Raw genomic sequence first — 26,320 nt, 5'->3', positions numbered from 1 at the left:
TACATTGTATAAAGTGAAAAGTGGTATAATTTTTTCAAATCACAGTAACTGAAAAACACGTTAATCGAACTCGCATTATACGAGGCCTGGCTGTATATGTATTAGATAGTATGAACCAGAGCTGTAATGCTCAATATGTTCTATGTTGATATCAATATTTGTAAAATAATAAGAGAAGTTTACCTCAATATAGTACGTAGAACGCTTCCTTATGATACTCTCCAGAAATTAAAACGAAAAAATAAAACATCTTGCATTAGATTTTTGATTATAGTAACATAATTAATTTAATGCAATTAAAAATAAGAAAATTAATTCAAAGACTTTAATGAAAAAATTGAAAAATGATTTTCCTTCCTTAAAATAAGGAAGGAAAATCGTTCCTCATTCCTAAAATGAGGCCTCCTTTTCCCTGCTAGCAAAATTCCTGTATATCATTGACAGAACCCATTTCAAGTATATCCTCATGTTTGATCACTTGGCTGTGGTGGCCCTCAATTCAAAGGCTGCAGCTGTGTTTGCAGGAGGAAACACAAGTTTAATATTCTTCCTGTTTTTGGCATACTTCCATGTCAGCATAATTTTGCATTTCCACAAATATCTTCTAATCCCACTCTTTTCTTTCATTCAGGTAAGTTTGATATCATCCAAGTATAAAAATACTTGGTTCAGGTTTACTTGGTTTGATTCAGGTAAGTTTGATATCATCCAAGAATAAAAAACAAAGAATGTCTCTGTTGAGAGTCGCTGGAAGAACTCCACAGAGCCACAATGTGGTAAACTTGAAGGATAATAAGATGGTACTGGGTAAGGATTCTGAGGAAGGTAATGCATCAAACTTGTTTTCAAGCATCCTTCCAAAGAGCAGCAAAATGACCAGGACAAAAAACTATCCGAAACTTCTCATTTACAATTTAAAACACTCTGAAAGGCTTTGCAAATCTTATAGCACTAAAATCACTCTTAAATTCGAGTGAAGGACCCAGAATAATTCGAAAATTTAAATACTACCAACGAAGTGTTGATCATTAATACACGGCTGTAGCTCACATGGTACGGCGTAGCTAAATTCATATATCTAGTGTTAGTCCAAACCAAAAAAAAAAAAATGAAAGATGAAGAATAAACAAAAAATACTATTCAGGAATACAAATCCATCGGCTTACAGAACTTCGAATTATCACGGCAATATCATGAGCATAACAAATTCGACAATTCCTTAGAGGAAAAAGAACAGTGGTGAAAATTAAAGAATGCTACCTTGAGGAATATTGAATAAATCATAGCTGACTAAACAGTCTAAAGGAAATTAAGCTTTATTTTCCGAGAAACAGTAATACATAGTTAAATGAACAATTTAAAAAAATTAGCAATTTCTGTGGTACAATCTGGAATTAGTTTCTTGCTAATATTCAGTTGGTCTTGAATTCAAGAGAGAATCTCCGATAGCTTGTTTAGAGCTATCTTGCTTGATAGATAGCTTGTTTAGAATTAATTTTTAATTATGTTAAATTGATTTTTAATTATTTGTTACTCTAATGCAAGATGTTAGATTTTTTTCGTTTTAATTTCTGGAGAGTATCATGTGGAAGTGTTCTACGTACTATATTGAGGTAAACTTCTCTTATTATTTTACAAATATATATATATATATATATATATATATATATATATATATATATATATATATATAATAAGGATAAAAATGGGGTGAAAAGTAAAGTGATAATAGAGAGATAAAAAATAAGACAGTTGCATCTGAGCACAAAGCAGCAGTAAAGGATACAAAATAAAATCACTTCTCAGTTCACTCCCTTGTGTTGTACCATTTTCTTGCATTATCTTCTAATTTTACATTCTGATACAAATTCTCCTAAAAAATTTGCTAAATCTCATCATTTACTAATTCTTACTTATAACCACCTATTATTGCATCCAAATTACACTGCAAGCACTTATTTTAATTTTATTAATATTTTAGTTCTTAAATTACTTTAATTTCTGATGTTCTACAACATACACTGCATTGGGACTACCTTGTCTATATTTTTGTGGAAGTTTTACCCTCCTATTTGTTCTCACGTATTTTTATTTTTAAAATTCGGTTCCTTCCACAAGTACGGACAAGCATAGAAACACATGTTTTTGATACATAATCAGGTATTTCTTCAGGGACTACACCTGATGATCAGGTGTAGTCCCTGAAGAAATACCTGATTATGTATATATGTAGAGATTTTAATTTTATAATTTTTCTCCCTCCTTTCCTGGACTTATAACCAATGTTCCCTCTAATTTTTCTTATAGCTGCACAGTGCAGAAATGTACCCGAGTAAAAAATTTTCAGACAAGATTAAATATGTGCAATATTTTTACAAATTGCTTTAATTATAAGTAGGGACATACATAATAATAAAAAAAAATTTTAACAATAAATTTACACTTTACAGTTATTTTTCTCTTCTATTTTTTGTAGAAGTCCATACTTTGTAGACATCATCTACATTTATTGTTGCACCATTAACTAAATGCAATTTGATTCTTATAAGGTCACTTAAATGATCTTCATGTATTCTATTTCGATTTTTTGTTTTAATTGAATTCATAGTGCTAAATCCTCGCTCGCAATCTGCACTTGATGCTTGAAATATTCCCATAATATCATAGAGAATGGGTATGTTACAAAACTCCAAATTTGTAAGTACGAAATTTAAAGTGTCACTGAAAGTTTTAAATGTTCCAGTTTTAGTTTTTTTGGCAATTATAAATTTTAATTCCAAATATTCTTCTGATATTTTAGAAATAACATCAGTTTCGTTATTTATCAAATGGATGTGATAAAGGATACATGGTGTATTATTATAATGACGTTTACCCACTTAATACATTTATTAAGTGGGAAAATAAAGAAATAAACATACAAAAATAAAGAAATTCTTTATTTTTATATTAAAAAAATATAAAACAATATAAACATTTTAGTAATCTAACAAGTTAGTGCATATCATCATTTTAGTTCATAGTAAACCACCGAAGGAGGTGAAATGGCATAATTTTTTACATCTCATATTGTGAATGCCTTTGCAACGAGTTGCCCTTGATATTGCACTACTTCCAATAAGCAATGCTTTGTCACTGGAGAAGACTAGTGTTACTTATTCTCGGTGGATAACACCATTCAGGGATGATGGTATCCTCCAAGAATCTACTGGTGAAGTGTTGCCTATTTGAGAATCCACTGTTGAAGGTAGTTCAATATCAGGGCAACTCGTGAAGGCATTCACAATATGAGAAATAACAAAAATGATGCCATTTCACCTATTTCAGTGATTTACTATCAACTAAAATGATACTACGCATTAACTTGTTCGATTAGTGAATTTTCCATAGTCAGGCTTTTAGTGCTAAAACCTTTTTAGTATAAACATTTTGATATAATGGAAGTAACATATATTCAATTGTTTTTATTGATATCCCATAATTGGATACAATGTTACCACATTAAGCATTGAGTTCTGACGGTTGTGAACAGTTCTGAGTTACTTAGTGGATTATTGCCCAGTCTTATTGTAATTGTGACCTTTTAAGATATGTTGAAACTCCAAAGGAACACATTCTTCCAACTCGGTAATGAGTTTAATGAACAGAACATTAAGCAATTAGAAATCCTCACTTAAAAATTGTTTCCCATAGGCAGAGTATAATATTTATAAATTCTGAAATAATACTTAAAAATGATCTTTAACTTATGTATGTGTATCTTTTCATTTTAATTTGTGTAGTTAAGATTTCGTACCCTTAAGGTCATTTTAATTTTTAAGAAGTTCTAAACCTCTATTCCCTTGGAAAACTCTTATTTGGGTTCTGCGATACAGGGTGATTCAGGAGGAATAGTTAATATTTTGGGCGGTTATTGATTATTCTGAGTAAAAAAGTTCATATAAATGTGTGTCCAATTCTCAATGGATATGGAGTTTTTTTTTTTTTTTTTTTTTTTTTTTTTTATGTGAACCCCAAACACAAGAGGTATTGGAACCTATAGTACTTTGTACCATGCTTGGGTTGGAGGTTGAGAAAATGAAAGAAGATATTTGTTGACATTGGACTTGAACTTCTGTAGATTGTAATTTTCAGGAAATATGTATGAAGGAAGGTTGTTCCAGAAAACGGCAGTTGAATGAATAAATCAGGAAGATGAAAAGTTGGTTCTGTGGGTTTGAAGTTGGACGGTAAATGGATGATGGCTGGTGGCGGCACGTGTTCGGACTGTTTTGAAAGAGAGAGCGGGAATTATAGAAGCCAATTCAGAAGAACAGTGCCCATGGAAGTATCTGTAGAAGAGGCATGCAGCAGAAACAGTGCGTCTATGAGAAAGCGAGTGGAGAGACTCTGTTAGAGATGAATCATTAATTAACCTAACTGCCCTCTTCTGAATGGAATCAAGAAGCCTGAGAGAGGTTTTGGGGGCACCACCCCAGATGTGGGAACAGTATTCCATGGCAGGGCGGGTTTTGCGATTTATACAGAGTGAGCAGCTGTTTGGAAGAAAAGTAACGTTGAGAGCGAAAAAGAAAACCAAGTTTTTTAGATGCAGAGGAAGCAATATTTGTAATGTGCTTGTGCCAACAGATATTAGAAGTCAGGGTAATCCCCAAAAGAGATATATCATTTTGCCTAGAAATCAGTGTCACTAAACATAAGCATAGGAGCAGAAGAATCCTTTTTTGCGAAATATAAGACAAGACTGAGTTTTAGAAGGGTTGAAATCAACTAAGTTGTCTTTTCCCCACTGGAGAATTACCTGAAGATCGGCATTTAAGGAATTGGTAGCAGATTTTCGAGAAGTTGAAGCTGATTGAGCAGGACAAGGTTTCTCAAAATGAAAAGTTGAATGCAATGTGCTATCATCGTCAAAACTATGGATAGGATTTCCAGTCAATGGAAGAAGGTTATATACAAGAGGAAAAGAATGGGGGAAAGAACTGAACCTTGGGGGACACCGGCATTAGTGGAGAAGTTAGAAGACAGAGAACCATCTACCATCACCCTCAGTGAGCAATCAGAAAGAAAACTGGATAACCAATTACAAAAAACAGTGGGCAAACAATAAGATGGATGCTTGTTTAGAAGACCTTTATGCCAAACACGATCAAAGGCCTTTGAGATGTCAAGAGCAACTACTTGTGTTTCACCGAACCTTTCCATTGAATTAGTCCATAAATGGGTAACATAAGCCAGAATATCACCAGTGGATCGACACTGATGGAATCCATACTGGCGATCGTTGATCAGATGGAAGGTTTCTAGGTAGTTTAAGAGTTGGCGGTTAATTGATTTCTCCATTACTTTAGAAGTAATTGCAATGGGACGATAATTGGATGGGAGGGATTTGTCACCCTTTTTAGGAACTGGCTGGATACGAGCAAATTTCCAAGCAGAAGGAAAAACACCTTTGGAATAAGAAAGTGAAAAAAGGCGGCAAAGAATAGGAGTAAGTTCAGGAGCACAGGTTTTGAGAACAAGTGGAGAAATACCATCAGGACCTGGAGCTTTCTTAGCATCAAGATTCTTCAAAATCCTTCTGATATCCTTTTGACGGAAGACCACAGGAAGCATTGAATGGAGCGTGTTGGGAATGGTGGGAGGTGTTTTTCCAAGATCATTAATACATGAGCTGGAAGAAAAATGGGCTGCTAGCAGGTCAGCTTTATCCTTGGCTGAAGTGACAACAGGACCATCTGGTTTGGACAGAGGTGGGAGCAGAGATGGGCAAAAGTTGCGGCCAATAGCTTTGGCAAGAGACCAGAATGCTGGGCTACCATTAGGGCAAGAAGCAAATTTTCTGCTCTTAGCCTGTTCAAACTTTAGTTTGGACTGATTAATAACTGCTTTACAATTGTTGCGAGCTTTGGTGTTGGCAGAAAATGAAACCGAAGAATTAGAAACAAGCCAATTACGATATGCAACATTCTTCTCTTGGACAGCCTTAGCACATTTATTGGAAAACTAAGGTTTAGATAAAGGACGAGATTTTAAAGTGGAGTGTGGGATAAAGGATTCCATTCCTGCAAGAATGATTTCACTGACACGATCTGAGCAAACGTTGACATCAGAAGTTTTGAAACAGTAATCCCACCAAGGAAAAGAAGAAAAGAAGTCTCGCATGTCATCCCATTTTGCATTCTTGTAATGCCAAACAACACGAGGTTGGGAATAGCCATGAGATAAAGGTTCCATTGAAGAAGAGACAACCACCAAGTTGTGATCTGAAGTGCCTAAAGGACCTCTCACTTCGACCGTGTACTTAGGAGGATTGTTTGAGAGAAAAAGATCAAGCGTATTGGCTGTATGATTAGGATTGTCCGGTATTCTTGTAGGTAAATGAACAATCTGTGTTAGGTCATTAGTAATTGCAAGAGCCTCAGCATCTCGACCCGCTGGGTCGGTGTGACTAGAAAACGGAAGCCAGATGGAGTTGTGAACATTAAAATCACCAAGGAAAATTACCTCACTGTTATAAAAGTTGGACTGGAGGAAGTCAAGTTGCAAAGAGAGGAAGTCAAAGAGCTCCAAGTGATTAGTGGAGTTGGGAGAATGGTAGAGACAACAGATGAATTTGACACTATGAGGTAGAGAGATTTTAAGCCAGAGAAGATCAAAGAGAAGAGATTCCAAATTGCCAAGTCTCTGACAGGGAATATCAGAACGGACATATGCACAAGTACCACCTTTGAGGCAAAAGGAATCATACAGCGAATAATTTGGGCATCTGAGATGAGCTGTAGTTGAATCAACTGATAACTGAGATTCTGTCAGAAAAAGGACATGGGGTTTGGCAGACTGGAAATGGAAATGGACATCGTTGAGATTAGTATTGAGACCACGTATATTTGTGAAATGAATTAGGAAGTCCTTGGGAGGTTTAGATCTTTTCGCAGATAAGCTTGCTCTATTAGTTTGACAATTCATAGTGTATTCAATAGTAAAAAAAAGTGGGTGGGACATGCTGTATGAAGTAATGAAATTTTTGGATAATTGCGTACACATTGTAAAAATATTCCTAGATCCTTGACATAACGTGGCCTCGACAATGCTCCCCGCATACACACTACTCGGACTCCCTCCAATCACTATCTGGCAGAGTAGAGGTAGCAAGATTATACACTAGCTGATCCGGAAGCCTCCTAGAGAGTTACCAATAGGTTCGGGCCGGTTTACTAACTAGCGGCCGGCCTGCGAACACCGTTTTAGAGCTGTACCCTCGAAATGTAAGGAATATTGGATCTAGCCACGACGTTCATCATAACTTCAAAAGTCATCAATCATACTGCATGATGGAAGAGATAGGGAAGGGTTGACCAGAACTTAGCTCTAGAGACTAAACATGGGTTCCACCACTTCAAGCCTCCAGTAAGCAAAGTGGTGGTATTTCACTGGTTGATGAGAGTGGTCTACCACCTAGTATTGCCTGGTAACATAGAGGGGTGGCGTTCCTCCATGTGGTGTGGGCACCACACCTCGACCCCTGCTTACGTTGGTTCACACCTGGGTGGTCACCCACCACGTACTTGTGCATGGAGGTTATACCCAGGATTACTAACAGTCCCACCATCGTGAAGGTGCAAGCAAAGGATTTGGCTGTCACAGACCGTCCGGACTTCGCCGAAATTGGGTTCACTTGACTTGAGTGTCACCCAAATATCAGTTCCATCAGCGTTTTAGATTCCCAGGTAGCAAGTACAGCTTGTCTGGCATATCTGAGAGAATGTCTGTGACAACCACAAGGACCAAGATAGAGCTGTTTGAAACTGGCACACACAAAGCCATTATGAGAGGTATTAAAAAATGATAAATGACTTATTGTTTGTATTTATTGCCTTTTTTGAATGATATGAAACACAAATAATTGAAAAATTTTTTAGAGTTCACAATAAATGTTTGAAAATCCCACCCCAACCTCAAATACACTTTGCAACTCTTGTGGTAATATGACGTGTTGTTCTTCTGAGGTCATCTTGGTGTTCTTTATGAAGACAGAGTATCTAAAATGCGAGCAAGCAATTTCTCTTATATTCACCTTTTCTTTGTATACTGTGCTTTTCATCCATTCCCAAAAAAAAAAAAATCTAATGGAGTGAGGCCTGGAGACCTTGGTGGCCAATGAATAGGACCACTGCTGCCAATCCATCGTTCAAGGAAAGTTCAATTTAGATGTTGTAAGAAGATTTTGTAATGCAACAGGCCCAATCAACTGATTGTCAATGATACTGCACCACATGTTGAAAATTTGTTTCTACAGGCATGCAGATTTTCATCTGACCACCTATGAGAGTTATGGGAGTTGTTAATATCATCACGAGTGAAAGTAGCTTCATCGCTGAACAGTATTAATGGAATTAATTGTCAGTTAGCATTTACCCACTGACAAAATTCTAATTGCTGGGCATCATTTCCTGGTTGAAGGTATTGCACCTGCTGTATGTGAAATGGATACAAGCCGTGCTCACGTAATGTTTGCCATACTCTTGTCTGGAAATTGCCTACTATTAGCACATGAAAAATTTCTATGATACGTGTAGAAATTCTTCATGTGCTAATAGTAGGACTGTGTTTTACCGACTGAAGAACATATTTTGTATTTCTTCTGCATGTTCAGAAGAATTATGAGTGCTGGGAACTGTACCAGTCTCGTGCAGTTTGGTGTAAACACTAGTAAATGCTCTTGAATCTGGTATTCTATGGTTAGGAAACCATTGACGGTATTTTCTACAAGCAGCAGTAGCACTTTCATCACAAAAACTGTAGACAAATACCATATTGGTATATTCAGCATGTGTGAAGATGTGTGGCATTCTTAACAACACTTCTAACACCAAACAGCATCAGGTTATAACTACTTCTTGGTCACATCTGATTCAGGGAGCTGTTTGCACCAGTTTCAAACAGCTGTATCTCCGTATCCATTGAGAATTGGACACATGTTTATATGAACTTTTTTACTCAGAATAATTGATACTGTAACCTCCCAAAATATTTACTATTCCTCCTGAATCACCCTGTGTGTGTATATATATATATATATATATATATATATATATATATATCCATTATTTTAAATTAAATAAAACATAAGCCAGTAGTATGGCAAAAACTGTAGAGCGAAAATTATTTGGGTTATTTTTATGTTAATTTTCGCTCTACAGTTTTTGCCATACTACTGGCTTATGTTTTATTTAATTTAAAATAATGGATGTATTTCAGCTTCATATGGAGGAATTGCATGTCGCTGCCTCTAATGAATGCTTAATTATTTATTCATTTTATTATTATTATAATTTAACTTTATTTAATATAATTCAATGATAGTATATGTGTATATATATATATATATATATATATATATATATATATATATATAATATAAATTTTACCATAAAAATTGTTTTTGTTCATAAGCAGCAATATTTTACTTAGGTTGATTATAGTAAAGATGTTCTTATGTTGATTTTTTCATTGCTGCATTATATTAAATGGCTGTAAAAGATATTGACTCCGTACTGATTTCTTTGAAGGGAAGCCTCTGGAATCCAATACATCTTCAGAGAACTGTACAGGGTGTTACAGCTGTTTTGTTAGCCCTTAGGAAATGTCCAATAATTCGTTATCAGGCACATTCAGAGCCAGCCAAAAGACTTTCTGAACAAATTAAGGTGATTATTGGCACATTCTCCTTCCATTCTTTAATTAAAGAAAACAATTATCAAAATAAAATTAAAACACCACTTTTAGACTGATTCATGTCATTTAAATGGACAAATTTCCCAAAACGTTTAACTTTGAATGGCATTAGAAATACACATGGTATCTGTTTTTATATTTTTAATTTTACTTTTGCACTGCATAATTTTTTTTTATATTTTCAGTACTTTAATGATGATAAATTTACTGATAGAGTAATGATTCTGCTTTACTCTGATTGTTAAATTATGACAATCCCTTCAGGATGATAACACATAGTATTTTTCAAAATGTTTAATGCACTTCTCAGTATTGAATATTTTGACAAACCTTTTAGCTGAAATTAATAATACTTGACATATTTTAATTTTTTTGTGCATAGGATGTTTTTTGGAGGTGACAGAAGCTCATTGCAGCATAACAGGTGGATTAGGAGACTTCTCAGTTTTAAATTTTCACACATTCAAGTGACTGCTATCTCCTGATTTGGTTACATCATTGAAATCTTAGTAATAAAAATTTTAATTGTGCATTCTGTTTTAATTTGTAACTGGTAGTGCCAGCATTTTTTGAGTATCACATGTGCACTTAGTTAAATGTGTTAAGAACTTACCCCATTTATAATCTTAAAATTATGGTAATAAATAATTTGAAATGTTCACTTTTTGATGGTACCTTTATTTTCAATCTATTACGAACACAACTATAAAAAATCCACAATAAAAACATGTATTTTAAAATTTTTTTGAAAATAAAATGCCCTCTGCAGCACTTTAGACATCTCTCATTTTGAATACTATTCTCCTTATTGTTTTGGCTGATAGAAAGTGAAATGTCAATTGAAAAACTTGCATGTTTCAGCAGTTGGCTACTGGTTGCATCTAAATACTTTGCTTCCTTTCTGCCTGTAATTGAGTGTCCTCCCATGTCCCAATAATTGCAAAGAAGTTCCAAAAATTGACTTTTGAAAAGTCTAAAATTAGAAGAAAATTTGCTTGTAGTGCAAATGAAATTTATACATTCTGATCACTTGCTGAAGTCATTTGCTATAATTCTTTACTTCTCTCTCTTTTCCCTTGATGTTTTCCTCATACACTTGATGTATTTGGGTGCCTCCGTAGCCAGGTGGGAAGGAGCAGCAGCATGTAGCACATGCTTCTTGATTAGACGGGGTTCGAGCCCGTGACCACCAAATACGGAGGATGCGGAAAGGTCAGGGAATGACCACTGCATATTCCTGGAGCAATATGGCCTTAATTGCTAATGCTCCTAAAAACCAAATAACAAATAAACAACAACTTGATGTATTGACATCCTGTTTTCATGATTTTGATAAATTTTCTCTTATGTCAAATACATTTTAGTTGGGCTTCAATTGATGATTTTTTTTTTCTTGTTCATTTTGAATTTTGAACATTTTATAATACCAGAAAGTCTTTTGTTCCTGGCAGCATTTCCAGTTGTTCCTAAGTCCTGTGTTAAATACTGCATTTTATTTGCCTTTTGTTGACTTCTTCTATGGCACATTTTTTGCACTGCACTTTACCTATATACAACCTAAAAACAGATCTTTACATTCCAGTTATTATTTATTGTCTCTTACTTCTGTCATTTTAATATCCTGTCATTATTTTTTAAATAATTTCTTTCATGAATTATGTCACTGTTACATAGCATTGAATTCTTTTGCCTACATCACCCAGCTACTGACGGATACTTTAGACTTTGGTTTGGAATAAAGACCTTCTAGGTAAACTTCCATCCTCTGGTTTGTTTTTTGCCTTAACAAGATCATTATGTTAACAGGTCATCTGCCTTGTGCATCATCACTCCCTAAAACACCAACAAGATTTGAAGGTTCATGAAGATTAGCATATAACAAACTCATGTTTAGGGTTTGTCAGTTTTTAAAAACAGTTTTTTTTGGATAAATTTTTAAAATTCGAAAACTGGTTTTTAAATTTAAAAAACTGGTTTTAGATACTAGAATTAATATGTAAAAATTAATTAATTATTTAATTAAAAACGTAAACATTTTGACTTGAAACCGTCTCGGGTACAAGCATATTGTAGTAAAACTAATTTTCATGAGTCAGGCAAATGTTTGACGTGCAAATCCACAAACACATTCTATTATGCTATTCTATGTGGCATCACACAGACTGACTGATGACATCAGCTGTGTTGCTCACGTGCACCCCACCAGACCAGTTTAGTCCTGTGTACTACCCAGTACACAATGCACCACGACAGCTCCTTTCACTTGAGTTTGATCACAAGCAGGAATAGGAAGTTTGTTATTGCTTGTTATTCTTGTTTTAGTTAGTAAAAACAAAAACAACAGAAATAAATATATTAATGTCTATTCTAATAATATAACATTCTTTCATTATTAAATATTAATGTCATTGATAAAAATATTTAAAATGTTTCATTTGATTTTTAGACCAAAAAAATAAATGTTGCAAATAAGTCGGAGGTTTGGGATAATTTCAAAAAGGTTGGAAAAGACAAGGCATGCTGCAATCAGGTAATAAAATGTTGAGCTGCAAAGGTTCATCTACGAGCAGTCTCCATAATCATCTGAAAGCAGTTCATAAAATAATAATTGACAAGAAAATAGAAATGATCAACAAGCAAGAAACACCTGGACCCTTCTCCTGCCCATAAAAACAAGCCAGTATTTTTAATTTCGTAAAAAGGAGCAGATTAGAAGAAATTATAGCAAAACTTGCTGCAATGGATGGATTATCCATTAATAGCATTACAACAAGCTCGTTCATACGAGAGTCTTTGCAACAACGGGGATATTCATTACCAAGCAGGAATAGGAAGTTTGTTATTGCTTGTTATTATTCTTGTTTTAGTTAGTAAAAACAAAAACAACAGAAATAAATACATTAATGTCTATTCTAATAATATAACATTCTTTCATTATTAAATATTAATGTCATTGATAAAAATATTTAAAATGTTTCATTTGATTTTTAGACCAAAAAAATAAATGTTGCAAATAAGTCGGAGGTTTGGGATAATTTCAAAAAGGTTGGAAAAGACAAGGCATGCTGCAATCAGGTAATAAAATGTTGAGCTGCAAAGGTTCATCTACGAGCAGTCTCCATAATCATCTGAAAGCAGTTCATAAAATAATAATTGACAAGAAAATAGAAATGATCAACAAGCAAGAAACACCTGGACCCTTCTCCTGCCCATAAAAACAAGCCAGTATTTTTAATTTCGTAAAAAGGAGCAGATTAGAAGAAATTATAGCAAAACTTGCTGCAATGGATGGATTATCCATTAATAGCATTACAACAAGCTCGTTCATACGAGAATCTTTGCAACAACGGGGATATTCATTACCAAAAAACAACACTCGAGTAATGGATCTCATTTATACGTTTTATGACAATGCCAAATGTGAAACTATAAATGAATTGGATTGTATTAAGAAGAATGGGAAAATTTTTTTTTATAACTTTAGATGAGTGGACTAGCAAAAGAAATCGCAGATATTTGAATGTCAACGTACACCATTTTGTGGAAGATTTTAATTTGGACTTAGTTCCAATAGCTAGTTCCTGCGATGCTAAGAAAACATTAGAATTAGTTTCTGAGAGGCTACAAATTTTTAACTTGGATCTAGCAACCGACATAGTTGCAGCGACAAATGATGGTGCCGCTGTTATGAAAAAATTTGGCCAATTATCACCTATAATTAATCAACTATGCTATTCACACACCATACACTTAGCAGTTACTGATGCGTTATATAAAAATAAAGAAATTGCTGAAACCGATGTATATGTTAAAAGTGAGGAATTGGAAGATTACGTAGAGTGTGAAGATGACTATGGCGAGGATTTTTTAAATTCTCTTGATCTAGATAACGACTGTGGATTCCCTATGTTGTCTGACAATTACAAACAATCAATTTCTCAAATTAGAAAAATTTGCAAATTCTTTAGAAAATCTCCCGTACGAGATAGCATCCTTCAGAATTATGTAAAACAAGAAAAAGGAAAGGAATTAAGTCTGATTCTTGACTGCCAAATGAGATGGAATAGTTTAGAGCCATGACTGAAAGATTCATAACATTAAAAGAATGTGTTGTTTTAGCTTTGAAAGATATTGGTGCTTCTCATATATGGAATGAAGCTCAATATCCTAAAATCATGGAGCTTCTTAAAGTGTTGTGACCAGTACATCTAGCAGCTGAAACCTTAGGGCGGCGAGATGCCAATTTATTAACAAGTGAAGGCATATTTGAATTTCTGTTAAATGAACTAAAAAAATTGAAGACTGAAATTAGTTCCAAATTATTAAATGCTTTAGAAGTACGAATTCAAGAAAGAAGACAAGTTGGATTGGTAACCCTTTTGCTATATTTGCAAAATCCACAAAACATTTCAACAAAGAAATGTAGTGTATTTCCACTAGTTTCAAAACTTGATATTATTAAGTTATCTGGAAAAATATTGTCTAGAACAGCGTTTCCCAACCGGGGTCCACAGAAATTTTGAAGGGGTCCACAAGAAAAAAAATTGTATTTCAGGGGTCCATAATGTGAGCTAAGGGGTTCATGATAAAATATTATAAATAAAACAATTTGTTAAATATAAATAAATAAAAAAATAAAATAATAAAATAAACTGATGTCATAGAAAAGTCCAGAAATTCGCAGTTAGAAGATACTCGTATTTTCTGGAACCTTCTTTAGTTGATGCAAAAAAAAATTTCTTTCCATAAAAAATTCTCGAAGAAGAAAACATTATTTAAGCACTGACTAATCTAGAAAGAGTCAGTCAGAGGCAGTCATTTCATTCTATAGTGAGTAATCGGCATCGTCGTGATGAAATCTATTGTTTGTGTTATTGAACGTTATTGTTCTAGTGAACTATGTTTCCATTAGTACCTACAAGCGTTTCCAACATTAAATATTTGAGGTTAATAATATTATTATTGTTTTCAGATTACCCATGGCTCATGCAAAGAAGAAAACGAGACAATATTTGACTGAATATCTGTCGTATGGTTTTATTGAATCACCAGAGAATATCACAAAACCAATGTGTCTTATATGTATGACTGTGCTGTCTAATGATAGCATGAAGCCAGGTAAGCTTCGTCACCATTTGGAGACAAGGCACAGCGAAAATAAAAATAAATCAGTGGAGTATTTCCGAAAACTGAGACAATTTTCAAGGAAGAAACAAATTGGATCAGATTTTTAGTAAACAAGCAAGCAATAAAGATAGCAGTTTATTAGCATCATATGAAATCAGCAAAATAATAGCAAAATCTGGAAAGCCACAATAGCATTGGTGAAACTGTCATCTTGCCTTCGATATCAGTTGTAATTTCAACAATGTTAAACAAAAATGCATGTGAAATTACCGATAACACAATATCCAGACGCATTGATGAAATATCTGAAGATGTAGAAAATCAACTTATTGCACAATTACGAGTGAAACAGTTTGCAGTGCAACTCGATGAATCAACTTTATTGTTGTTATCTTGTTATTTGGTTTTTAGGAGCATTAGCAATTAAGGCCATATTTCTCCGGGGATATGCGGTGGTCATTCCCTGACCTTTCTGCATCCTCCGTATTTGGTGGTCACGGGCTCGAACAAGAAGCGTGTGCTACGCACTGCTGCTCCTGCCCACCTGGCTACGAAGGTGCCCGAATCAACTTTGATGGGCAATGAAGCACTTTTATTGGCATATGTAAGATGTATGGATGATAATCAACTCAGAGAGGAAATGCTTTTTGCAAGATTCCTCAAAACAGATACTAAAGGTGAAACAATATTTAAGGAAGTCCAGTCTTATTTTAGAGAAAAAAATATTCCACTCGAAAATTTAATGGCTTGTGCTACTGATGGTGCTCCTTCCATAGTCGGTAGGTACAGAGGGTTTATCACTCATTTAAAAAATGCATTGCCAAAAGTATTTTGCATACATTGCGTGATTCACCGCCAACATCTGGTGGCGAAGAGAGTGAGTGGACGTCTTCATGAAGCCTTAACTCTTGTAATAAAAGCTGTCAACCTCATTAAGACTACTGCTCTTCAAGATTGTCTCTTTTGCAAATTTTGTATTGAAAATGAAGAAGGATTTGACCATCTTGTACTGCATACAGAGGTGCAATGGTTGTCTAAAGGCATTTGTCTTCGTCGTCCTTTGGGACAGTATTGTATCATTTCTAAACGAAAAGGAGATTGGAAAACAGTTGGTTGCCATGAAAACAGACATATTTTACCTCTCAGATGTGTTTGAAAAACTGAATTCTCTTAATAAGCTGCAGCAAGGACATAATTGTGATTTAATACCTAGCAAAGAAGCCATTAATGCATTCCTAGGAAAATTCAAATTGTACAGTCTTAATATCTCACACCGTGCATTTGACCAGTTTCCAAACCTTGCTTCAGTTAGCAGTAATTTAAAAGATGATGTTTGTATTGTGTATGTTGATCATTTAAAAAAAATTTATGAAGACATGCAAGTTCGGTTCAAGGACCTACTAGAACTGAACATCCCAGATTGGGTGCTGATTCCATTTGAGGTAAATGTTGCTGATGTTGAAATTGATTTACAAGAGGAACTAAAGGCGCCTCCGTAGCCAGGTGGGAAGGAGCAGCAGTGCATAGCATGCTTCTAGATTAGACCGGGGTTTGAGCCTGTCACCACCAAATACGGAGGATGTGGAAAGGTCAGAGAATGACCACCGCATATCCCGGAGCAATATGGCCTTAGTTGCTAATGCTCCTAAAAACTAAATAACAAACAAACAACAAACAAGAGGAACTTGTTGAATTGCGGTCTGATCAGACAGTCCGAATCCACTTGAGATACAGTAGAGCATCAATTATCCGGGATAATTGATGTCAGACCTCTTCTGCTTTTGATAGCCTGAACATCTCAGCCCTTCTGAATCTTCTAACTAATTACTTTCGGATCAAAGGTGATGTTTTTGCTTTTCTGCACTTACTCCTTTAGAATAGAACAGTGTACCTCAATCATCGCAACATCTCCTATACCTGATCCATCAATGCAGGTGTGCCACAAGGTGGCATTTTATCAGGGTTACTTTTTACCGCCCTCCTTATTCTGTTTGTGTGTAACAGAGATGATGTTATTATCTATGCCGACGATATAAAGTTCCTAACAGAAATACCACCATCAGCCCACAGAGGAGTGATCACCTCGGAAATCTGTAATAAGATCACAGCTTTCTGTAGCCATCTCAACCATTTCAGTCTTAAACTGAAGCCTCAAAAATCCGTTATTATGGTTTTTTTCTCTCAAGAAGTGTCCCACATTCATACAACCCTCACTGGAGGGTGCAGTTATTCCAAGTGTAACTAAACACAAAGATCTCGGTGTAACCTTTGACCCAAACCTTAGGTTCAACTGTCACATTGAATGTGTTCTACGCGAGAGCCGAATGCTCTGGATTGCCTGTCAACATCTTCTTAACTCAGACGCAAGAACCACAATCAGATATCTGGAAACCATTGTGTGTCCTACCTTTCTGTATGCCTCTGAAATATGGGCCTCCGCAGTAACTTCTCTCATGAAGCCCATCCTCGCCAGTGAATACTGGATACTGAAGTGGGCAACCCGCAAACATCAACTTGCCCCCCAACAGAGGACCACCAGCGTGGCCGACCAACTTCAAACCCCGCGGCTGCCTCAAATAATCGGCACGAGGAGAACTGTGACCGCAGTCAAAATGCTGGTTGGCAAAATCAACTCCCCTGACTTCTGGGATATATGTCAGTGGCATGTTCCACTTCCTTCCTTACGAGCCGCCCCTCTTCTTCAGCTACAACGGAACAGGCTGAAGATCAGTGACAGATTCCTACCTGGCCAAGTACTTCCTACAATACAAGCCCTGCTAACGATCGGAGTTGATCTCCTGAAATTCGCTTCGGATCGCAATTACAGGCGCTCGTTGGCCGAACTTGTTCCCCTTTTGTTTGGCCCCTGATGTCAACTGTTACTGATATCTCCACTTGCTATCTCCTATGAGGCGCAGAACAGCACGTCACGTCACGTTACAGGCAAATCGATGAACTGTTTCACAAGAAAATGCTATACCGAACATCAATTTGCCACTGTGAAATATTCTGACTTTTGTGAATATTCTGAAATATGTGCTTTGTACGTATGAACGTGTACATATCTTGGTGTATATCTGCCTTATACTCATATCTATTGAATGGTTAATGCTATGTTTTTAAGTTAATTTAATGTTATGTTATTTTTTTTGTTATACTGTACATATTTTTATATTACCCTATATCTTTGTCAAGCCCCTGGCCTCCTAGCTGTGGCAGGCACATTATTGTATCTATAGTGTACAATAAAGATTTTTTTTCTCTCTCTTCTGGATAGCCAAATTTTCCGGATAATTGAACGTAAAAGAAAAAGACTAAATTGCATGCAAAAAAAACCAAATTTATTTAATTTAAAAAATAATAATAATAACTTAAATTTGCACATTTCCATAAGCATGTACATTCAGAGAGGTATTTTACTTCAAATTTTGTGGGAAAAAAATTAAAGCAAATTTTTTAAAATGTTCGATGATTTTTTTTTTCGTTTATTGTAACTTTTTTTTTTTTTGCTGATAATTCTCAAGTTCCTTAACATCAATTTGGTTATAACCCATTCTTCCTGGTTTTCTTCTATTTCAGTGCTGTTTCTAATGCCACTGTAGCTTTGCTACTTGTTGGTCCTGGATTTTCTTCACTATAATTCCCAGCAGTTTCTTCTTTCAAATGAGCAGAGACAATGTCATCATCTGATAACATTTGAAACCCTTGATTGAGAGCATCCAATAAAAGCCATTCATCATGTCTTTTTCATCACAATCCTCGCATCCAGGAATGACAGAAAGAATTTTAATAAATTCTTCTTTCAGGAGTGAGTTGGGTTGATTTTCACTACATGTTGTTTCTGAATCATTCTCTGGCCAAAGTTTTTGCCGTCCACGGGCAAGTGTTAGTTCAAAAACATTGTCCCACGCTTTTGCAATCATAAAAACTGATTCCAAAATGTTCAAATTTTTATAAAACAAAATGATACCTTTCAAATCTTTGTCGGAAAGAAGCAAATGTCATAACAACCTTTTTCTGTAAAACCTTTTAAAAGTTTCAATAATTGCCTTGGTCTAAAGGCTTGAATGAAAGAAGTCGCATTTAGTGGGAATGCTGTTAATGTCATTCACACATGGATGAGAAAGTGCATTGTCTAATAGAAGTAAAACTTTGCCAGTTTTTTTTTTGTGGTTTTCTGTCTTTTTTTTTTTTTTTTAACTTCAAGAATGAAAAAAATTATAAACGAGTCTCGGATAACAGAAACATCCATCCAGACATTTTTCTGATTTTTGTACAAAAAATCAGAAAGATTTTTAAATGCTCTCAGTTTTTTTGATTTACCGATAACAAGCACGGGCAATCTGTGCATCCAAGTAGCATTTGCACACATAGCAACTGTAACTTGTTCTTTTCTCAACTTAAAACCTGGACATTTCTCTTTTTGTGGCTAGTGTTTTTCCTCGGTTATGCTTTCCATAATAAGCCCGTCTCATCTACATTATAAACATTTTCTTTCTCGTAATTTGCTATAACTGAAGCAAACTTCCTTTTAAAGGATGCCACTGCCAATTCGTCTGCAGAAAGTTTCTTGCTTTGGATATCCAGTTCACATATACCATGTCTCAATTTAAAGTTTTTCAGCCAACCTGAACTTGCCTTAATCTTCATTACCTCTTTAATTTCTGATTAAAATCTAATGCTTTTTCACACAATATTGGTTCAGACACTGGCTCACCTAAACTTCGCTTCTGAAGAAACCACAAATAAAGTGCACTCTCTAAAGCAGCATTTTTCAGGTTTTGACCAAGTCTTTTTTTTACTGCTAGATCCTCCTTCACTATCCATAGTTGACACAAATTCTGTTATAGCATTGGAATTTTTCTTGATGTCGTAAATGGTTAATGTCCCCACATTAAGCTCTTTGGCGAGATTTCCTAAATTTTTCATCCTTTCTAATTCTATTAATAATTTACTTTTTTTTTGTAGCGATGTTAAAACTATGCATTTTATTTTCATTGACATTTTACAGTAAAACACTAAGAAAAATAATAAATCACACAGTTTCAGGCCAATATTATTCTTACCGAATCTGGAGCTAAACTAAATCTGAACTGAAATTTACTTATGGTTTTCGAGAAAACCCATTAGCCTCTGTGATATTTTTCTAAAGCACATTTCTGAAGGTCACATAGAATTCTAGAGGTCACAACCATAAAGCAGTAAAAACAATTTGCAGTTGGTTTATTGGGCTTTTTTGTTTGTACAACCTGTTATACATGGGTAGTAAACTCGATCTTGTTGCATTTGCCATAATACAGATATGGTAGCAGGAATTCTGTCTGTGCTTTTTTACATAATCATGTGGAAATGTGTAAAATCTACTCTTCATTCTTATATCTAAACTTCATAAAGTTTTTACTCTGTTTCTCACTTGCACGTTCCATGTGCTTTAATATTGATTGACACATCTTTTTTATGGTATTTTTAATTTTACTCCCCAAAAATAATAAAAAAATTTCAGTGAACAAAAAAAGTGAATTTGAGTGTAAAAGATAAATTATGACTTACAGAAACATATGATAAAGTAAACTTATTTAGCAATATGCTTCAAGGGGAAGCAGCAGTAAAATTAGGGTGCCTGAGTCATCTTTATCAAAATTATTAAACGTCACACATTAAATGCTAATGTGATTAGTAAAACCAGAAAAAGGAAGCATGATGGGAAATGCCAAACAGTAGATGAAGCTGTGTTCAATTGGTTCTAATAGGCTAGCTCATTTAATGCACCAATCAATCGAAGCATTTTTCTTCAGAAAGCTAATGATTTGGCTGAAAAACTACACAGAGTTTAAGGCGACGGACAGATAGCTGGCAGAATGGAAGGAGAGGCATAATATTGTTCATAGAGAAAAACAGGATTCCAATGGTTCTTCTGCAGCTGACAGCTGGTTGAAAAGCTCTTGGAAAACTGTGTTAAGCACTTACAATCCTGAAGACATTTTTAATACAAGTGAAACAGAGTTGTCAGGTCTATCCTAGACCACTGGGAGCAGCAGTTCGTAACACACGCTTCTTGATTAGACCGTGGTTCGAGCCCGTGACCACCAAATACGGAGGATGCGGAAAGGTCAGGGAATGACCACCATTATTCTCAGAGCAATATGACCTTAGTTGCTAATGCTCCTAAAAACCAAATAACGAACAAAATAAACCTAGACCATTGCATGAGCTTTAAAAATTCCTCTCTGGAGGAAAGAAGATCAAGGATAGGATTACAGTTCTTACATTACTGTGTAGCATGACGGAACAATCAAGACAAAGCCGTTAGTTATAGGCAAGCTTAAATCACATAGATGTTTTAAAGGAGTAAAACAACTGCCTGTTGAATATGCCAATGCTTAGATGACAGCTTTTTTATTTGAAGATTATCTTCATAAATGGGATCTGCAATTGGTTAAGAAAAACAAAAAAAATCGCATTGATTTTGGACAACTGCCCAGCTCATCCAAAGTTAACTTTCAAAAACCATGAAATTAGTTTTTATACTTTCGAATACCACATCACTGATTCATCCTCTCGACCAGGAAATAATAAAAACCTTTAAGACATTTTATAGATTGGATATGAGGTGAAAAATTATCCAGTCTATAGATGATGGTTTGGGAACATCATCCAATATCCCAAAGCAGATAACTGTTCAAGATACACTTCATATGGCAATGAGCGCCTGGAATGAAGTCTTCGAAACCTGTGTTAGTAACTGTTTAAAAAAAAAAATGTGGATTAATTATTCATGACGGTTAGCTAAGTCATGATACTGATCATGTCGAAAAGCGGGGAGACATGGGTGGATAGGAGTTTAATAACTGTGTGGATATAAATGCCGATCTACAAGTTACTACAGCTTTAATAGATGAAAAAATTGTGCAGTCTGTTTCTGATAATTTTGCTGGGGAGGATGAAAATGAAGATGAACCCAAACGAATTCCACTTACAAAACGGCAAACTCGTGAAGCTATAGCTGTCCTCCTGAGGACAGGGTTTGAAGAAACTGATGCAAGTGATTGTGAATATAGACTGTTATACAATATTGAAAAATCTATAGAGAGACTTTGTAGTAATAATTTAAAACAATCTAAAATAAGTGAAAATTTCAAAATGTTATGTTTAATTAATATGTATATTAATTATGCTATGTAATTACATGTACGTAAGTATAAATTTATTTTTCTAACCTGTGGATAATATTGTTCAGATTTTCACATATCATTTAACTGGTAATAAACTTTTGGTAAATTTGTGCTTTATATATATATATATATTTTTATAGCCTGTGGATAATATTCGTTGATTTTCGATTATTAGAATCAAAATTCAATTTGCAAACATGATCACTATAAACGGCATACTGTACACTGTAAAAAAGAAGAAAGAACAGCTGTTCAAATTATTCTGGATAACCGACAGTCCTACTGTATTTTGAAATCTCTATCACAGGTTCTGTTGACGAAATAGTGTCCTGCAAATCGCCCCAGAGATATGTAATTGGACTTATGTGTGATGAATTTGTTGGCCATGCAGTAGAACCTCCCTGCCTTTTTCCTCATCAAGGATACTTAGTGCTCAAAAAGGCTCTAATGGTATTACTAAAGGCCTGACGTAGCCCAGTGGTCAGGAGCGAGAGTGCATAGCACGCGTTCCTTGAGTGGACCGGGGTTCAAGCCCGTGACTACTAAATACGATAAATATTTGTATTGACGATTTATTGTAAACTCTACTGACTTGATTGTCGTGCCGGAGTATAAACAGAAAATTTATTTATTTATTTTTTTTTAAAGTGCACTGGTGCTCTATACTAAAATCAGATGCTGTTTTCTAATGATGTATCTAATAGAATTTCAGGCAACTCTATCATGAGGAAACTCCTGCAAGTTGTGGGAAGGTGATAGTTGCTTGTTATTCCACATGTTAATTGATAAGTGCTGCTAATGTCACAGCTTTTCTGGAATGTCTGTTCTCTTCTACATGTGTATGCATATTTACTTTACACCATAAAAAAAAAAAAGAAGAAAGATCAGCTGTTCAAATTATTCCAGATAACCGACAGTTCAGATTTCAATGATATATTGCAGTTATGTTCAGAATATTATTTTGTGATAATATTCTGAACATAACTGTACTTTTATTAAGGTAGTACTCAGAAAACATATAACAGCTATGAGAAATTTAAACTGAACATTTAAAAGAATAATTCTTAATGTTTCAGCAAACTATTATTAAAGAAGCAGGACTTTTTGATTTCCGCCAGTTGGAAGTACCTCCACTTTTGCTTATCCTTGATCGTCGAGGAGATGCTGTAACTCCACTTCTAAACCAGGTATCATTAATTATTTTATGATAAATTTTGACTTAAGTTAGATAGATTAAAGTAGTCATTTTTAATTAAGTAGCAGTCAAATAATTGCTGCTGTGTGCTCAGAACTATTTTATTTTATATACAAGGTGATTTACAACTTTCCTACAAAACTTCAAGAGTGTGTTAGGGATCAATGATAAAAAAAAAAAAAGTTTTAGGGATTTAAGTTTGAAATGATCTTTTGCTGAAGTAAAGCTTGAAATTTTGTTAGTCATTTAAGAAACACTTATTTATTTCTTATTTTTATTAATTTTTTTCCATAAAAAATTCATATGAAATGCTCATTGATCATAAATTTCCAAATTAAAATGCATGCATTGTATTGCACAATGAGTTGCAGTGGCACAACTGCTGTTAGATGTGGCATACCTATTCATCTGCATGCTGCATACTTGGGGTTAATATTAGAATGGCCAGTTGATATAAGGGAAGTACCCTTATATCAGTTGACTATAATAATTTCCCCCTATCCGCATGGTGCATTGATATATTGCACAGTAAAGAATATATCTATCCCCATATGAATCAGCATAGTATACAAAGTCATTATCTATTAATAAATCCACAATCTAACTATTCTGATGGTTTCATCAGCATAAGAGAAGGAAAAAACATATATACACAAATCACAGTTTATGAAAGAATTTGAATTTGATTGTCTGGATTTTCAAGAATATGACAATGTTCATTGAGCTGTCAACTTTAAAAATATGGCATATTCATTTCATAACACAATACATGGATGGAATAATTGAATGCAGCTAAGCACCAGCCCTACCAGTTGATTACTGAGAGGCCATTGCTGTGGAATGACTGCTGAAATTAGCTTTGAGAATGAAATCAAGAAGATAATTTTGATTGATGAAATTTGGTGTTAATTTCTTAAGTTATTAAAACATTATAGCTTGTCAAAAGTTAATCCACCTCCCTTCCTGACCAAAAAAAAATTGTTTATTAATTCAAGATGTTGAAGCACAAATCTGTTTTCTTCCAGTAGCATTTTAATCTTTTTTGGTAAATAAAAGAAATTATTACTAATTGTACATTTGTATTTTTAGTGGACATACCAAGCAATGGTTCATGAATTATTAGGAATCAACAATAACAGAGTCAACTTGTCTAGTGTCCCAGGTATTACCAAAGATCTTCAAGAAGTGGTGATGTCACCTGAACATGATGAATTTTATGCAACAGTGAGTTTTTATTTTTAAAATTTTATTTTAGTAAGTGCAGTAGAAATCTTGTGAATATGAAGTTCAATGGACCTAAATTTTCACATTTTGCAATGATGAGGTTTATAAAAAGTGTCGAAACCTGGCCCTTTTCTTTAGTACATGTATCTAACTTCGACTTAGACCTTATTTAACAGTGATGAGAATAATATACATTTTGTTTGGATTATTTCATTTATAAGAAAAAAGAAAAGAAACAATATAATTGAAATGAAAATATAGTATATACAGTCAAACTTGGTTAAAGCAACATCAGAAATAATGACAACTTGGCTATAATATCACTATTATGTTAGTTAAGAAAAATTTCCATAATCTGTGCCATTTTGATTGGTTGCAACATCCTGTCAAAATTTTATACCTTGACTGTAATGTCAAACTTCCAACTGAACTGAACAGCAATATGTATATATTTGCCGTATAAATTGACCATCTTTTTTATCGTAGTTTTTCAAATTTCACATAGTGATGGATGTTATTACAGGAAAATCTGCATTAGACTCAGTCTGATTTTTAAATTATTTCTGCTTCTTCTGTTAAAGGTTTACATTGTTATTTTATTACACTGCAAAGCAAACTGTGAAGAAAGTGAGAGGCATATTCAGCTTTCTTATGTAGAAGGGCATGAAACCAAAACCTACAGGCATAAGCGACATCACTCTTATTTGTGGCAAAAGGAAAGCAAGCTTGTACAGCATCAGCCAAAAAAAAAAAAAAAAAAACCCCTTCCATATCATCTGCCCACCTTCCTCTAACAGTTTATCTAGTTCTTCCTTCAATTTATGCTTGAACAGGTTGGGATTACTGGTAAGATTCTAAGTTGGATTGCTCGATGGCTGCAGGGCAGAAGGCATTAGCATTAGCATTAGTAGAGGCATATGATGCAAGAAAGCAAGCTTATTCAGCATCAGCCAAAAAAAAAAAAAAAACCCTCTCCCATTTCACCCCTCCGTTCGTTCGAAATACCTGTCCAGTTGAGCTTTAAATTTGTTTAGGCTATCAACTTCAACAATAAGTGATGGAAGTCGGTTCCACCAACCAACCACCCGCTGGCAAATTTCCGCACATCTATCCGACATCCGTCCTTCCTCAATTTGAATTTATGCCCTCTGAGGTGATTATTCTGAGAAAGATGAAGAATCCCATTGGCATTGAGCATGCTCAAACCATTCAAAGCCTTATACACCTCTATCAGATCACCTCGCCGGTGCCTAGTCTCCAGACTCTGTAATTTGCAAAACTTAAGCCTTTCTTCGTAAGAGCAATCCTTTGTTCCATTTACTAATCTTGTTGCCCTTCTCTGTACCCGTTCCAGCAGCTCTACATCCTTCTTGAAATGAGGCCTCCAGACCTGTATACAGTACTCAAGATGTGGCCTAACCATTGCCTTATACAAGGGAATAATCACCTCCTTATCCCTGCTAGAAAAATTCCTGTATATCATTGACAAGACACCATGAGCTACTCTTGCAGCTCGTCTGCACTGCTCAGAGAACTTCATATCTGCCTGCACAATTACCCCCAGGTCCTTTTCATTCTCCACCACTGTCAGTGTAGTACCGCAGAGTTGATACATTGCTCTGGGGTTACTGTTACCCATATGTAGTACTTTACATTTGTCAATGTGAAACTTCATTTGCCACCTCTCAGCCCATCTGTTCAACCTTTCCAGATCCTGTTGCAGCAGCATAGCGTCAGTAGTGTCCTTAACGACCCTGCCAACCTTTGTATCATCTGCAAACTTAGACATTAAACTTGATATCCCATCATCAATATCATTCATAAACACCGAAAACAACAACGGACCCAACACTGAACCTTGAGG

The 26,320-nt window shown here is 34.9% G+C and overlaps 1 protein-coding gene across 1 annotated transcript in view; it reads left to right on the top strand.

Moving 5' to 3' along the window:
* Vps45 (vacuolar protein sorting 45) overlaps positions 1 to 26,320 on the top strand; it is a 142,738-nt gene that overhangs the window by 30,600 nt on the left and 85,818 nt on the right. Inside the window, exons 5-7 of the mRNA XM_090378827.1 lie at positions 9,573 to 9,710; positions 23,114 to 23,224; positions 24,322 to 24,456. Coding sequence (XP_090234953.1) covers positions 9,573 to 9,710; positions 23,114 to 23,224; positions 24,322 to 24,456 — 384 coding nt within the window. The remainder of the gene's footprint in view (positions 1 to 9,572; positions 9,711 to 23,113; positions 23,225 to 24,321; positions 24,457 to 26,320) is intronic.

This window comes from Mastigoproctus giganteus, chromosome 1 (genome assembly GCF_048544385.1).
Source record: "Mastigoproctus giganteus isolate SK-2022 chromosome 1, ASM4854438v1, whole genome shotgun sequence".
Classification (NCBI taxonomy): domain Eukaryota; kingdom Metazoa; phylum Arthropoda; class Arachnida; order Uropygi; family Thelyphonidae; genus Mastigoproctus; species Mastigoproctus giganteus.
This window is presented reverse-complemented; position numbering and strand designations above follow the sequence as displayed.